Consider the following 14,958-nt stretch of genomic DNA (forward strand, 5'->3'; position numbering starts at 1 on the left):
AAATGAATCTATGTTGGAAACACTGATAACACGCTCTGACCTTAAACCTTCAGAAAAGAAAAAAAAGTTCTGACTACTGCAGTGGACATCAAACTCTACTTACTTGTAAAATCCAAATTTTGGAAATGATATGCTGTTTTTGAGTAGAACTGTAAAATTGGCTGCTTCATACAAAACTGGTTTGTCAAGCCTGCAGAACGAAAGGAATCTTTTACTGTATGAACATGTGTATTATCAATATGTTTGATAAAAAGATCAATGCTCAGTACCTGTTTGAGATAAGATAGTAAACAAAAATGGCGGAATATCATGAGTTTCGTTTAATCAGACTCTAGATCGGACACTTTATTTTCTATTCCATTGCCTAATTTCCTGTGTGACTAAAACTTACTTGAGAATTGCTTCCACTTCTGTGATATTAACTTTTAATAATTCATTCTTCATTGTCATAAAATATTTTTCTTAAATTCGTTCCTGAAAAACTCAGAAAATAATAGTATTTTACCTTGGGCCAGGTTTAATATCTTTCTCTACCGGACACCAGGCCAATATTTCGCATGATTTAGTTCCTTCATATGCAGGGTTGTCTATGCAATTTCCAGTCATCACACCTATTTCAAACGATAAACATGTACTTATAATATCAACATCATTGATTTGAATATAAAATATTACAAAAACCTATCACATTATGCGAGGTATCTTGCAATACCAATACACATTAAATTGACCGTACACTATCACATTCGTGGACGATAGGATTACCCCAAAAAATTGCACATTTTAAGCTGAAAACTCCACTGTAGAAAAAAACTAGTAATTCCGGTGGATAAAACAAGAACTGCTGTAACGTTTACTTGGCTGAAATAAATGATCAAATATAGTACTCAAAACCAATGCATTATCATCTGGCTTTCACACGTTTAAACTTTTTGCACTGGGGACGGAGATGGTTTGGAAGTCAAATGCAATAAGTTTATTTACTGAGCAAGTGTTTTGCTTAGCCATTGTCCCCAATGCATGGTGTACATATGTGATACTACACTCTGACTGATAAATAATTTACCAGAAATGGGATTGTATCCCGTATGGTATGTAGGAAATGTTGAAATGTCTTTTGATAATTTTTTATTTTTTTGTTACTACAGTTTAGCTAACAGGCGGGCAGAAACTGTAAGACAAGTACTGATTGAAATGCAATCAGAGTGCATACGTGACTCACCATTTCCATTGATTATAGCCTCTCCCTTTTTACAAGTGTCATCAGTTGTGCAGTTGGCACCGAATATACCAGGATCCTATTAAAATAAATGAATTATGTATAAGTGATTACATGTTAAAAAACAAATTGTCTGTTTTACGATTTCAGCAGATACTTTTAACATACACAATACATGTTTGATACATGATGTAGCAATCCAAACTATATACATTCTCTGTGGCCACACATAAATAGTAGGTTATTGGTTTGTGAAGCAGCTGCAAGTGGCTCACTGATGAGGCTGCACAAAATCACAAAACTCACCACCATTGCAATTCCACAATATTTGTAAAGGTGTTGTCATATGTCTTCGGCTTAGCTTCAATTTTTAAAATTTGATTAAAGTCCATAACTTCTCCTTAAGAATTAGAAGCACATCTTACCTCTGCACATGTTGCTTGTGTTTGGTCTACTGTGATGATCATATTGGTCATTATGAAAAAGGAATTTTGCATCTGCGATATGAAATCAGAAAACTTCACTGAATACAACTTTGTATGACGGCTGCTGCACGGATTGTTTTTCAAGCAACCACTGTACTGTAATTAAATAATTTCACAGTAACTGGACTGGCTATGGTGAAAAATGCAAGTATTCTTCATATTCAGCGACACCGATTACATAGTGGCACTGTTCATTTGTCTGTTTTCAATTCTTATTGCTGCTTGAAGAACTTAAATCTTTTCCTCATGGGTTTTGTATTATGAAACTTCATGTAATGGGAATAAGTATATAATGAAAAAAAGAATGTACCATAAATTATATTATATCAGTGCAATTGTGCAAGAGACATAATGTTATGATTGGATGAGAACTGGTTTTAATTTATGCAAGCCATGGTTAAATAAACCATAAAGCACTGCTATCGTTGGCCCCAGAATATGAATATAAAAATACAAGCGTAAGCAAATAAAGGAGAGGGCAGGATTTAGATATCAGAGAAATATTTTGGTAAAAATACAATAAATACATACCAATAAGTACACATTCATTTCATTTTTGGATTAATTAATTAAAGAATTTTGCACGACCTAAAAATTGTGTTGTGCTCCCCTTTGATGTCGTCTGCAATATAAACATGGCCGAGTATGCTGCACGAGAATTAACAGAGAAAGATTTCCTTCAAGAAACTGAGGAATTTGTCCAGCCAATGCAACCAACACAATTTGTTAACTTCACCGAAGATGACCTCGACAGTATAGAGTTACTGAAAGACGAGAAAGCGACCACAAAGCAGACAACATGGGGTGTAAAACTTCTGCGAGGTGAGTCGATAGATCGATCGATAGATCGGAGATTTATATATATCGGTACGGTCACGCCTATGTTTACAAAAATTGAAAAAACGATTACGGTTTTTGACCTTTTGACATGACCTCATGACTAATCGGTTTCTTTGATCTAAATTTTGCTAGGCTGATCGAAAAAAATGAAAACCCGGCGTTCGAATATCTCTCCCCGGAAGGAATGGCGGTAATTTTGAGGCGATTTTATGCCGAAGCACGAAGCAAGACCGGGGAACGGTACTCAAAATCAAGCCTGACCGGAATCCGTGCTTCAGTCAACCGACATCTGAATTCTCCCCCGTACCATCGCAATGTAAACATCATACGCGATCGAGAAGCCGCCAACAACATCTTTGTAGCTCTGTGCAAGCAGCAGCTCAAGGCGGACGGACTTTATTCAACAAAACACAAAACTCCGATATCAACGTACGACTTGAGAAAGTTTTAATTGCTTCCAGTGGCGTTTTGTGCAGCAGCGACAGTAGTTAGGGATACATTATAGACCACTTTGGAAGTTAGGGGGTCTTTTGGGGGGGGGAAGATATAGAACACTTGGGTAACTTAGGGGTCTTTTTTTTGAAAGATATAGACCACTGTCATGGTCGACTGGTACAAACGTACGTCTCCTTGGTGTTGGAAAGATCCCCTAGCCTGGTGAACATAGATATAGACCTAGCCTAGTGAACATGGATATAGACCCCTTTGGAAAGATATAGAATACTTTGGAAAGATATAGATCACTTTTTACCTGGGCTTAAAGATCACTTTTAAAAAGATATAGATCACTTTTAAAAAGATATAGATCACTGTCATGGCCGCCTGGTAGAAACGTACGTCTCCTAGGTGATGAAAAGACCCCCTAACCTAGTGAAAATAGATGGGCTCGATCACTCTGTGCAGGAGCCTGCTGTATATACGAGTGTTTTTTCGCGGAGCAGCACAACTTCGAGCCGAACAAGAAATGTAGGAATGTGGCACATAGGTTATTTGCTTCAGAAGTTGAAAAACTTGGGAAAGTAGCGCACTACCTGGCCCTTATTTGATGAAGATAAATCCTATGGCTGCTTTTACAGCAGGGTAGTGATGTACACCGTACGTACGGCATGGCAGTCATACAAGCGAGTCTTCCCGACTTTGCTGCAAATAACAGGGAACAATTGACATTCTTTGCAGTCAGCATGGACGATAAGATGTCAAGAGATAATGTGGTAAGTTCATTTGCTATATATTTAATTAATTTTCATTTTCTTCGATCTAATACATGTATTTTTTGTTCTATGTTGATATGCAGTATCGACCCGACCTGGCTATCAAACAAGGTGGAGGAGGGGTGCCGGGGCATGTACATTCACGATTTCAACCATTGCATTGATATATTATCACTCTGTAACATTCAATAAAGGAGTTGATAGTATGAGACATGTGAAATTTTGCCTTTAAAATGTAAACTAAAGGAGCGATGCCGTACTGTACCGCACTGTCCAGTGTACGCGGCGCTAGCGCATGCAGTACAGTGCATGTTGTCCGTCAACACGTTACACTTGGCGACGAATACGAGTTTGGAGGAAGAGGTTGGAAAACATTATTTATTTTTTAAAATGTTTATAGTGTTTCAAGTTCATTGGATCAAATCTATCAATTTTTAAAGAGAACTGACATATCCATTGCGGTAGTCGATAGAATAACATACAAGCGCTAGCATAACGCGAGTGATACCATCCGTGTGTACTAATGACCCGCGAGATAATAATACTGTTTGCGGTCGATCGTCCGGTACTCGCGTAAATCATGGAGTGAAAAAATGTGATGATTTCATAAGTATGGTACTAATTTTTATCCTCTCCTTGCCTTCTCAAAAGAAAAGCAGTGAATCCCTTTCATCGGCGATGATTTAGAGTGAAAATTGTTGTAAGGAAGAGTGTTTTAACCGCCGATTTTCATGGAAAGAAATTGGTGGAATTTGTCGATCTGCAGTGCATGCAATGCGGTCGACCGCGCCGCCGCGCTGCCAAAATAATCCAGCATAGAACAAAAGGTAACCTGTCAATCATCCAGGGGCCTCTGTGAAATTGTTACAATGTTTCAGTTGTTCCATTCGACATCCGACTATTCCCGAAGAACATCGAACGTATCCGAACCGGCATAATCCATTTATGGGATTACCCGGGCAGATGCGTTACTAATTGCTTAGCAAACAAGCGGCATGTTTCATCTCCCTCAAAGGAGACAATAGACGCAGTTTAGAAAATTGCTGGACGTGTCCTCTACTCAACAGTGGGATTAGAAGAGGGCAGATTTATTTTTTCTTTTGCTTGTTTAAAGCGGTTTCCCACTTTCTTTTAGCCCAAGATCAGCAGATACGTTCGCTGCGGTACCGTGCTGTATGTTTATCAAAAGAAATTGTTGTAAAGTTTCAACATCACTGCGATAACTTAAATCACGAATCGACACAGGACCCAATTTTCAAAATAGGTCAGACTTTTCTCATATATACATCATCAAAGGTACAGAAAACAGACCTAGCCTGCACATCGATTAGCTCCGGACCCGTAGCGTAGCCCCATCGGCGCAGCGTGCTATGTACTATGTATATGTAGTACATGGCATGACCTGTAGAATCACATCACAGGAGTGGTTATACGCCAACAGTTTAACCATCGAAATAAACATTTTAAGCGTCACCAGTGCTGCTTCTGTGATATTTCATTAATTTTGTTTTCCTGTCATTATAGTCAATGCAGTTTTATAAGCCTAAGGGAAGTTAAGAGGCATTGATGGACAAGTAACCACACGATCGGTCCCTCTAGAGAGGGACCGTGGTGTAACCAAGACGGTGTACGTGTGGTGTTGAATACAAACTATCACTGTTTCACGGGTTGAACATACTGCAGATTGTGAGTGACTTCTAACTTTCAATCCGACTGAAATGGTTATACAATTTCTATGGACACAGAATTGCAGAAGTGGAAAGATAGCCCAATGGAGGCCTTCTAGTTAGTTGTAAACAACCTCGGCATAAGTCCCATTGCAGAACGATCGCGATGTCAGCTGGGGTGATGTCGAATGGAACAACTGAAACATTGTAACAATTTCACAGAGACCCCTGGATGATTGACAGGTTACCTTTGTTCGATGCTGGATTATTTTGGCAGCGCGGCGGTCGACCGCATTGCATGCACTGCAGATCGACAAAGTCCACCAATTTCTTTCCATGAAAATCGGCGGTTAAAACACTCTTCCTTACAACAATTTTTCTTCTGAAGCAAATAACCTATGTGCCACATTCCTACATTTCTTGTTCGACTCGAAGTTGTGCTGCTCCGCGAAAAAAAAACACTCGTATATACAGCAGGCTCCTGCACAGAGTGATCGAGCCCATCTATTTTCACTAGGTTAGGGGCTTCTCATCACCTAGGAGACGTACGTTTCTACCAGGCGGCCATGATAATCTATATCTTTTTTAAAAGTGATCTATATCTTTTTAAAAGTGATATTTAAGCCCAGACAAAAAGTGATCTATATCTTTTTAAAAGTGGTCTATATCTTTTTAAAAGTGATCTATATCTTTTTAAAAGTGATCTATAAGCCCAGGCAAAAAGTGGTCTATATCTTTCCAAAGTGGTCTATATCTTTCCAAAGGGGTCTATATCTATGTTCACTAGGCTAGGGGATCTTTCCATCACCAAGGAGACGTACGTTTGTACCAGTCGGCCATGACAGTGGTCTATATCTTTCAAAAAAAAGACCCCCTAAGTTACCCAAGTGTTCTATATCTTTCCCCCCAAAAAAGACCCCCTAACTTCCAAAGTGGTCTATACTGTATCCCTAACTACTAGCGACCCCTTGGCATTGAGTCGGAAAGTGTGGTTCGACCTGACATTTCATTTTGGACGCAGGGGCCGAGAGGGATTCAGAAAGCTGACGAAATTCTAGTTACAGCATAAGGGAGAGCTATGATGGAACGAAATTTGTAGAATTTACGTACTCCGAAAAAGCGAAAAATCACCCGGACGATGATTTCGAAACGCAAGCCAAAATTGTTCGCCACTGGCGGCGAAAACTGCCCCGTTGCAGCATTCGCAAAATATCTGTCAAAGTTAAATCCGGGAGAAAATGCATTATTTCAGAGGCCTCGCGTCAATGTAAAGCCGGATGACAAAGTATGGTACTGTAATTCACCCCTGGGCGAAAATAAATTAGGCTCCATGATGAGAGATATCTCAAAAGCGGCAGATTTGTCGACAACCTACACAAATCACCGCCTCAAGCTCAAAACCACCATCGTGCCCGTGGCATCTCGACAAACTCCAGCAGACTCTAGCATCGCCGCCATTTCAAATACCCACAACTAGAGTGCTGCATCGTTGTTTCACAGTTGTACTTTTAGTGGTCCCGTAAATGTCAGTATTATACACAAAAATTAAAGAAAAACACAATCTGTGCACTGCCGATCCATCTCTCGCGTTGAAGCTTATTCAAATATGGCGGCACCAAGTACGCAAGGTTACCCAGATTACATAGATGATGTAATTTCATTCACATGATTCAGGTCGTATTGATATGTAAATTTTTATTGAATTGCCCTTCAGAGAGTGCGCGTGTTGTATTGTTGACAGTTACGTTTGTTCTACCGTATCATTTCAAAATAAATATTCGTTTGACGATGTGATACGAAACTCACAGTTGTGCAAGTCTACGTATATTTTGAGTGTTGGATGTTTCTGGAGAAGGTTAAAATGCTTGTTCTGGGGCCCATTTCATTTAACCACTGTTTTGAGCAAACAACGTTCTCCATAAATATTTGAATACGGCCCTCTTTTATCAATATTAATGTCTACAAAAGTAATAACATGAAGTTGATATAATATAATAGCAATACCCCCGCTGAGGACGGGTATACCACGCGATATAGCACAATTCACTCCATATATGCACTCGCCTGCGGCTCGTGCATATATGTCGTGAATTGTGCTATATGTCGTGGTATACCCGTCCTCAGCGGGGGGTTATTGCTTAAGTAATGAATTCATAAAAAAATAAAGAATGACAAAAATGATTCAAAACAAATGATGACAGCCTTGAAAAGGTGAACAGAATTATAAAAAACTGCCAGTACTCGATATCTTGCCCTTCAGGAGAGCAGTAGATTACACTAGCAGCTTTTCAGGGAGCAGGAACAAATAAAAATTTCCAAATTTCAGAAATTATAACCCCAATAGACTGAATGTAACTTTCATAGCTGGCTTTCAATAAATTCAGTGTGATAAGTGACATTACCCTAATTTACAGTGAATTGCTTTGAAGCATTGGCATTAGACGAACTAGCCATATTGTCTAAATCGAGGTATTGCCAACACTGTCAGTTGCAATAAGAGTTAAGCGGTAACATAAGTCGATCATAAAAAATCAACTCTGCGAAAGTTGAAACATTGTCTAGCGGGAGGTCCGGCTTAGTCAAAATAACATCATACAATACATATCCACGCACTGCTTAGCCCGCTAACTGTCCAGGACGTATGCTGTCAGGTTTATAATGCCTTTCGCATTTACACATTTTGAACTTTTGAATTTTCGTCTGCTGGTTAAAATTGCAATGCTGTAATTGAATTGTAATTCGTCGAAGTATTATATTTTGTAGAACTAAGCAACAACAAGTGCCTGCATTCTAAGCAGACGTGATGTGTGTGGATCGGGTGTTGACCACATCTGACCTCCCGCTAGACAATGTTTCAACTTTGCAGAGTTGATTTTTTATGATCAACTCATGTTACCGTTTAGCTGTTAATTGCACCTGACAGTGTTGGCAACATCTAGATTTAGACACTATATCTCGTTCGTCTAATGCCAACGCTCCAAAGCAATTCACTGTAACTTGTTTAAGATTGAAATTGAATTCGGAATAAAACTGAGCTTCGTTCTCACAGCTCTTCACTTTGGAACCTGTAAACGACGGCCTGATGGCAGGTTCTCATAACGTGATTTTGATTATTTAAATTTTCTTTTGCCTTCTTTTTCATGCGTTGGATATATAGATCGCCGAGGTTTAACTGTCGCCATCAACAATCTTGCTAAATATATTTACACTACCTAGAATGCTTTTGCAGCACAGACTCAAACCTCCAGACTAGCCTAATGTTACGTGAAAGAATCGAACAAAAGGTGAACTCAGCAATTTGCGTATAAAACGAAATTTATTACGAAAATAAACTAATCGCCAAGTCAAGGGATAGAATACAAACTGTAAAAGTGTACAGGCTACTTATCTCAGCTGGGACGGCAAAGCTCCAGTCTCAGAGTTGTAACAGTCAGTCGGATGAATGAACAGTCCTTTGGCTTGCAGGCTTGAAGTTGCACAAAGTCCAAAGTATAAATCCAGCGTGGCAGTGAAGGTCTTGAAAAGTCTTGAAATTAATACTGCTGGAGTTTCCAAAGTCGTGAAGTAAAACGCAAGAGACACGATCCCAAAATGTCTGACTGCAAGCTGTGCCGGCCCCTACTTATACTCATGTGGTTATATAAGAGCATATAAGAACAATCTAGAACTTTTATTGACATGCTAATTACTGCTCTAAAATTATCTCTCTTACACAACTAATTAAATTTCCAGAACATTCCAAACATGACTAATTGAATTCAAGGTTGTGAGGTCGTGAAGGACAGTGACCTTGAGAATGTTCTAGACTAATTAAACACAGGTCATGAGTGTGGGGAAAATGACCTACATAACACTAATAAATGAAAATGTTAATACGGATTCAAAAAAAACAGCGATAAAATGTTTTTAGATTGCAGAATTGACACTGAGTGATCTGAGCTTCTGAAGCCAATAAATTCTGGACTGAAATTTGGAGTGTGATGTAATAAATGTGTGCTTTAAAATTGAATTTGTTGTCTAAGATAGTACCTAAATATTGTATGTAGTCGCCCTTTCAACGGCAACATTATCTGGCAAAGGACTGGGAATAACTGTTGATTTTGTCCTGAAATCAATAACAAACAAAAGGTGAACTCAGCAATTTGCGTATAAAATGAAATTTATCACGAAAATAAAACTAACCGCCAAGTCAATGGATAGAATACAAACTGTAAAAGTGTACAGGATACATAATCTCAGCCGGGACGGCAAAGCTCCAGTCTCAGAGTTGTTACAGTCAGTCGGATGAATGAACAGTCCTTGGCTTGCAGGCTTGAAGTTGCACAAAGTCCAGAGTATAAATCTAGCGTGGCAGTGAAGGTCTTGAAAAGTCTTGAAATTAATACTACTGGAGTTTCCAAAGTATTGAAGTAACACGAAAGAGACATGATCCCAAACGTCTGACTACAAACTGCGCCGGCCCCTATTTATACTCAAGTGGTTGTGAGGTCGTGAAGGACAGTGACCTTGACAATGTTCTAGACTAATTTAACATATGTCATGAGTGTGGGGGAAAATAACCTACATAACACTAAAAATGAAAATGTTAATACGGATTCAAAAAAACAGCGATAAAATGTTTTTAGATTGCAGAATTGACACTGAGTGATCTGAGCTTCTGAAGCCAATAAATTCTGGACTGAAATTTGGAGTTGATGTAATCAATGTGTGCTTTAAAATTGAATTTGTTGTCTAAGATAGTACCTAAAATATTGTATGTAGTCACCCTTTCAACGGCAACATTATCTGGCAAAGGACTGGGAATAACTGTTGATTTTGTCCTGAAATCAATAACAAACAAAAGGTGAACTCAGCAATTTGCGTATAACATGAAATTTATCACGAAAATAAAACTAACCGCCAGGTCAAGGGATAGAATACAAATTGTAAAAGTGTACAGGCTACATAATCTCAGCCGGGACGGCAAAGCTCCAGTCTCAGAGTTGTAACAGTCAGTCGGATGAATGAACAGTCCTTTGGCTTGCAGGCTTGAAGTTGCACAAAGTCCAGAGTATAAATCCAGCGTGGCAGTGAAGGTCTTGAAAAGTCTTGAAATTAATACTACTGGAGTTTCCAAAGTATTGAAGTAACACGAAAGAGACATGATCCCAAACGTCTGACTACAAACTGCGCCGGCCCCTATTTATACTCAAGTGGTTGTGAGGTCGTGAAGGACAGTGACCTTGACAATGTTCTAGACTAATTTAACATATGTCATGAGTGTGGGGGAAAATGACCTACATAACACTAAAAATGAAAATGTTAATACGGATTCAAAAAAACAGCGATAAAATGTTTTTAGATTGCAGAATCGACACTGAGTGATCTGAGCTTCTGAAGGCAATAAATCCTGGACTGACATTTGGAGTTGATGTAATCATTGTGTGCTTTAAAATTGAATTTGTTGTCTAAGATAGTACCTAAATATTTGCATGTAGTCACCCTTTCTACGGCAACATTACCTGGCAAAGGACTGGGAATAACTGTTGATTTTGTCCTGAAATCAATAACCATTTCTTATGTCTTTTTCATATTCAATCAAAATGGTTTTCTTTACACGATTTTGAAAAATGTTGAACTTCACTTAAGTAGGTGGTATCAAAGTGCAATAAATCTACTAACATAGATTCATCAAAATACTTGACAAGTGGAGTCGATTCATTACCGTGACAATTATTTATGTAAAGTGTAATTATTATTATTATTATTATTATTATTGTACTTGGGCCTCAGCCCAAGTACATTTGTTTTCATTCCGTGGGAAAAAACTCTGTAAGGTATAACCATTTCTGGCTGAGACCAGGGAGGGCAAAATGTCTTGGCTTCATCTTTCTTGGCATAATAAATGGCGTAATGATGTTAACTGAATGGAAGTGCTGCTCTCAGCCAGTCTTGAATAAGTGAGATGTGAATATTAATGCTTCTCTATCTGAGTTTTTGCCACAAAATCTTCTGAATATAATCAAAATGTGCATCGAAATGCAACAATTAATGCACCCTCCGTTTCCTAGGCGATGGCACGACCCTTGCTACACCCACTGGACGAGCCAAAGTGGGAGGGGTAATTTCAGTTTGGTCGAACAAGAGGGCTCGAGACCAGAATTTAACATTTAAACTTGAAACATGTTTAATCGCTGACAAGATGTGGACTAGTGTTAATCAAAGTAAAAGTGTGAAAAGGAAAGGTTTAATATCCCGGACACAATGAAAAACATTACGACTGGAAACTGTACCCCCAGTTGAGAATAGTAATGCCCACAGCGATGGAGAACACTTATCCTTGAGCTGAGAAAACCAGACCATCATTTCGAAATAGAGCTGCAGATTCGAGAAGCTCGTTCAAAATAGCTAGGTACACCCCAAAGGGGTGGTTTCGAGTTTTGAGGGCAAATTTCGCCTCCTTCATATAGAAATCGCACGTTTGTTTTTTCCAGGAGAACACACCATTTGACACAAAATTTGCATGTAAAAGGGGTCACCAGTAAGCACGTGGTCAAATCTGGCATAAGAAACAATATGAAATGTTGGGTAAAGCCAGTCCAAAATAACTGATTTGAACTTTTGTGTTTTGTAATTTATACCACTGCAGTAACATTACCTTTTTTTGACAACATCGCACAATGTAATACGTTTTGAAACTGAATACTCCGACGTACTCTGTGTCTCCTTTGCTAAAAAATACGGTATGCCGATTACCATGTAAGGAGATGATGACGTCAAGACAGATTTGTAGTGCGTTTGGTCCTGGATGGTGCACGAAGTTTTGTCAAGGTAGCTTGTGTATTTATTTCCTAAATGGGAGAGATTAGGGCGATCTAAAACGAAAGCCGAAGAATGTTATGATACTCTAAGCGAGCTGAACTCTAACGCGAATGGTTGGATAATTTGGAGGATGTCTAGAATGATCTCGTCTCATTAAGATTATTTGGCGGTCAGTATTGAATTTCAACTGCGTCACAAGTTTGCGAAATGAGTATTCCGTCGAACGGTCAACGAACAATATTTTAGAAATCTGGAGACATGGCACATCGCATTTTTTTTAGTATTTTATATTTTACAAAAGATTTAAGAAGCAATGATTTTGTCGAAAATTCTGAAAAAAAATATAGGAAGATTTGATCGCGAACACATTTTCACTTGGGGTCAACTAGCCCTGCGTACGATGCTGTGTGTTCCGCTACAGCTAATCGCCCCGCTCACCACAGCCCTGCAAAGACCCTTACGTAGGGTCGGTGACTTCAAATCCATTTTGGGACTTGACGTAAAAAGCCAAATTACTGCCGAAATTCAGCGTTCTTGGGCCCAAGTCGTATCCCAGCCTACCTCAGCTACTCGATCGCTTCCAAAAATGACAGTCTTTTATTCACTTCTCGTAAATAACCGTCGATGTCGGCAACTCTCTCGCTAGCCCTGCGTACGATGCTGTGTGTTAGCTGTAGCACATAGCATCGTACGCAGGGCTAGGGGTCAACATGGGGTCGCAGCCATGTTGCCTCAAAACTTATTTCTGTCTGCACTGCTATGTAGGTCATTTCCCCCACACTTATTATGACCTGAGTTCAATTAGTCTAAAACATTCCCAAGGTCACTGCCCTTAATGACCTCACAACCTTGAATTCAATTAGTCATGTTTGGAATGTTCTGGAAAGTTGATTAGTTGTGTAAGGGAGATAATTTTAGAACAGTAATTAGCATGTCAATAAAAGTTCTAGATTGTTCTTATATGCTTATGTAAACACATGAGTATAAATACTGGGACAGCAGGCTTGCAGTCAGACTTTTGGGATCGTGTCTCTTGTGTGTTACTAAACTCCAGCAGTAGTCATTCTCAAGACTTTCCAAGACCTTCACTGCCAACGCTGGATTTATACTGTGGACTTTGTGCAACTACAAGCCTGCAAGCCGAAGGACTGTTCATTCATCCGACTGACTGTTACAACTCTGAGACTGGAGCTTTGCCGTCCCAGCTGAGATAAGTAGTCTGTACACTTTAAAGCTTGTATTCTATCCCTAACTTAGCAATTAGTTTTATTTTCGTAATAAATTTTGTTTTATACGGAAACTGCTGAGTTCACCCTTTTGTTCGTTTTCTCGCACGTAACAAATCTGGGGGCTCGGCCGGGAGAGGAATATTTTGAGCCGTTTGACAACATTTGGCAGCCTTTTCCAAACTACTGTATATTGTGAACTCAGCGAAATTTAATCATGGCGGAATTCAAACCAAACGAAATGGACGACCTTGATCAGGACACATTTAATTCCCTCAGAAAGACGACCTCATAGCACTGGCCAATTTCCTTAAAGTAGAAGTCAAAAGATCCATGCGCAAGAGGGAAATTCAGTACCATATTGCAAAACATTTAGTTGATTTAGGCCAATTTGAGGAATCCACCCTGAAAGATTATGAGCCCGAGTCTACCTCTGAACTCAGAAAATTAGAATTAGAAATGCAGACAAATTTGGAGATTAAGAAACTAGAATTAAAAATGAAAGAAAAAGAAATACAAATGCAGTTAGAAATGGAAGAAAGACAGAGAGAGAAAGATAGGCAGGAAAGATTAGAAATGGAAGAAAGACAGAGAGAAAAAGAATTGCGATTAGAAGAACAGCGATTACAGGTAGAAATAAAACGTTTAGAGCTTGGACAGCCAGGAAAATTCTTCCCTTCAGACAAGTTTGACATCACTAAGCATTTCAGGTTAGTTCCCCCTTTCCAAGAGAAGGATGTTGATAAATATTTCCTTCATTTTGAGAAAATTGCTCAGAGTCTGAATTGGCCTAAGGAGTCCTGGTCTATGCTTTTGCAGAGTGCTTTGGTGGGTAAAGCCAGAGAAATTTACATTCAGTTGTCAGTAGAGCAGGCTTCAAATTATGATTCTGTGAAGGAATTAATTCTCAAGGGCTATGAGTTGGTGCCTGAAGCTTACCGTCAGAAATTTAGGGATTGTGAGAAGGTGAAGGATCAAACTTATGTTGAATTTGCTCGAACAAAAGAACAACTGTTTGATCGTTGGTGTTCTTCTGAAAGGTCAGTCAGAATTATGACAAATTACGACAGCTTGTTTTTATTGAGGAATTCAAAAGGTGTTTTCGGAGTGACATCAAGACGTTTATCAATGAACAAAAGGCAGATACATTGGAGGTTGCTGCACGTTTGGCCGATGATTATTCATTGACCCACAAATCTTCATTTCTCAGCAAACCATCCAGTCCTTTTCATACAGAAACAATGCAGGTAAATTTAACTCCTCCTTTTCATCCAAGAATTTTTCAAAGGACAGTAGAAAATCAAATGACAACAGTTCACGGAGTTCAAGTAACACTCCCACATCATCAGATCCCAAGTCTCAATCTCCTTCTGACAAACAGTTCGGTACACTTTCTTGTATATTATTGTAAGAAAGACGGCCATTTAATGTCAGATTGTTTCAAATTGAAAAGAAAACGTGAAGGTCAAAGTGGTCAAAGTGGATCTAAGCCCACCGGCTTTATTTCTT

General features: G+C 39.0%; 2 protein-coding genes across 2 annotated transcripts in view; one reads left to right on the plus strand and one right to left on the minus strand.

The window, feature by feature from the left end:
* The window catches only part of LOC139115229 (uncharacterized), a 211,995-nt gene that overhangs the window by 80,699 nt on the left and 116,338 nt on the right, over nt 1-14,958 (plus strand). The window lies entirely within an intron of this gene.
* The window catches only part of LOC139116563 (P2X purinoceptor 4a-like), a 92,213-nt gene that overhangs the window by 23,436 nt on the left and 53,819 nt on the right, over nt 1-14,958 (minus strand). Inside the window, exons 3-6 of the mRNA XM_070679159.1 lie at nt 1,645-1,716; nt 1,223-1,298; nt 506-611; nt 104-190 (exon numbers count right to left, since the gene is read on the minus strand). Coding sequence (XP_070535260.1) covers nt 104-190; nt 506-611; nt 1,223-1,298; nt 1,645-1,716 — 341 coding nt within the window. The remainder of the gene's footprint in view (nt 1-103; nt 191-505; nt 612-1,222; nt 1,299-1,644; nt 1,717-14,958) is intronic.

The sequence above is a fragment of the Ptychodera flava genome, chromosome 17 (assembly GCF_041260155.1).
Source record: "Ptychodera flava strain L36383 chromosome 17, AS_Pfla_20210202, whole genome shotgun sequence".
NCBI lineage: Eukaryota > Metazoa > Hemichordata > Enteropneusta > Ptychoderidae > Ptychodera > Ptychodera flava.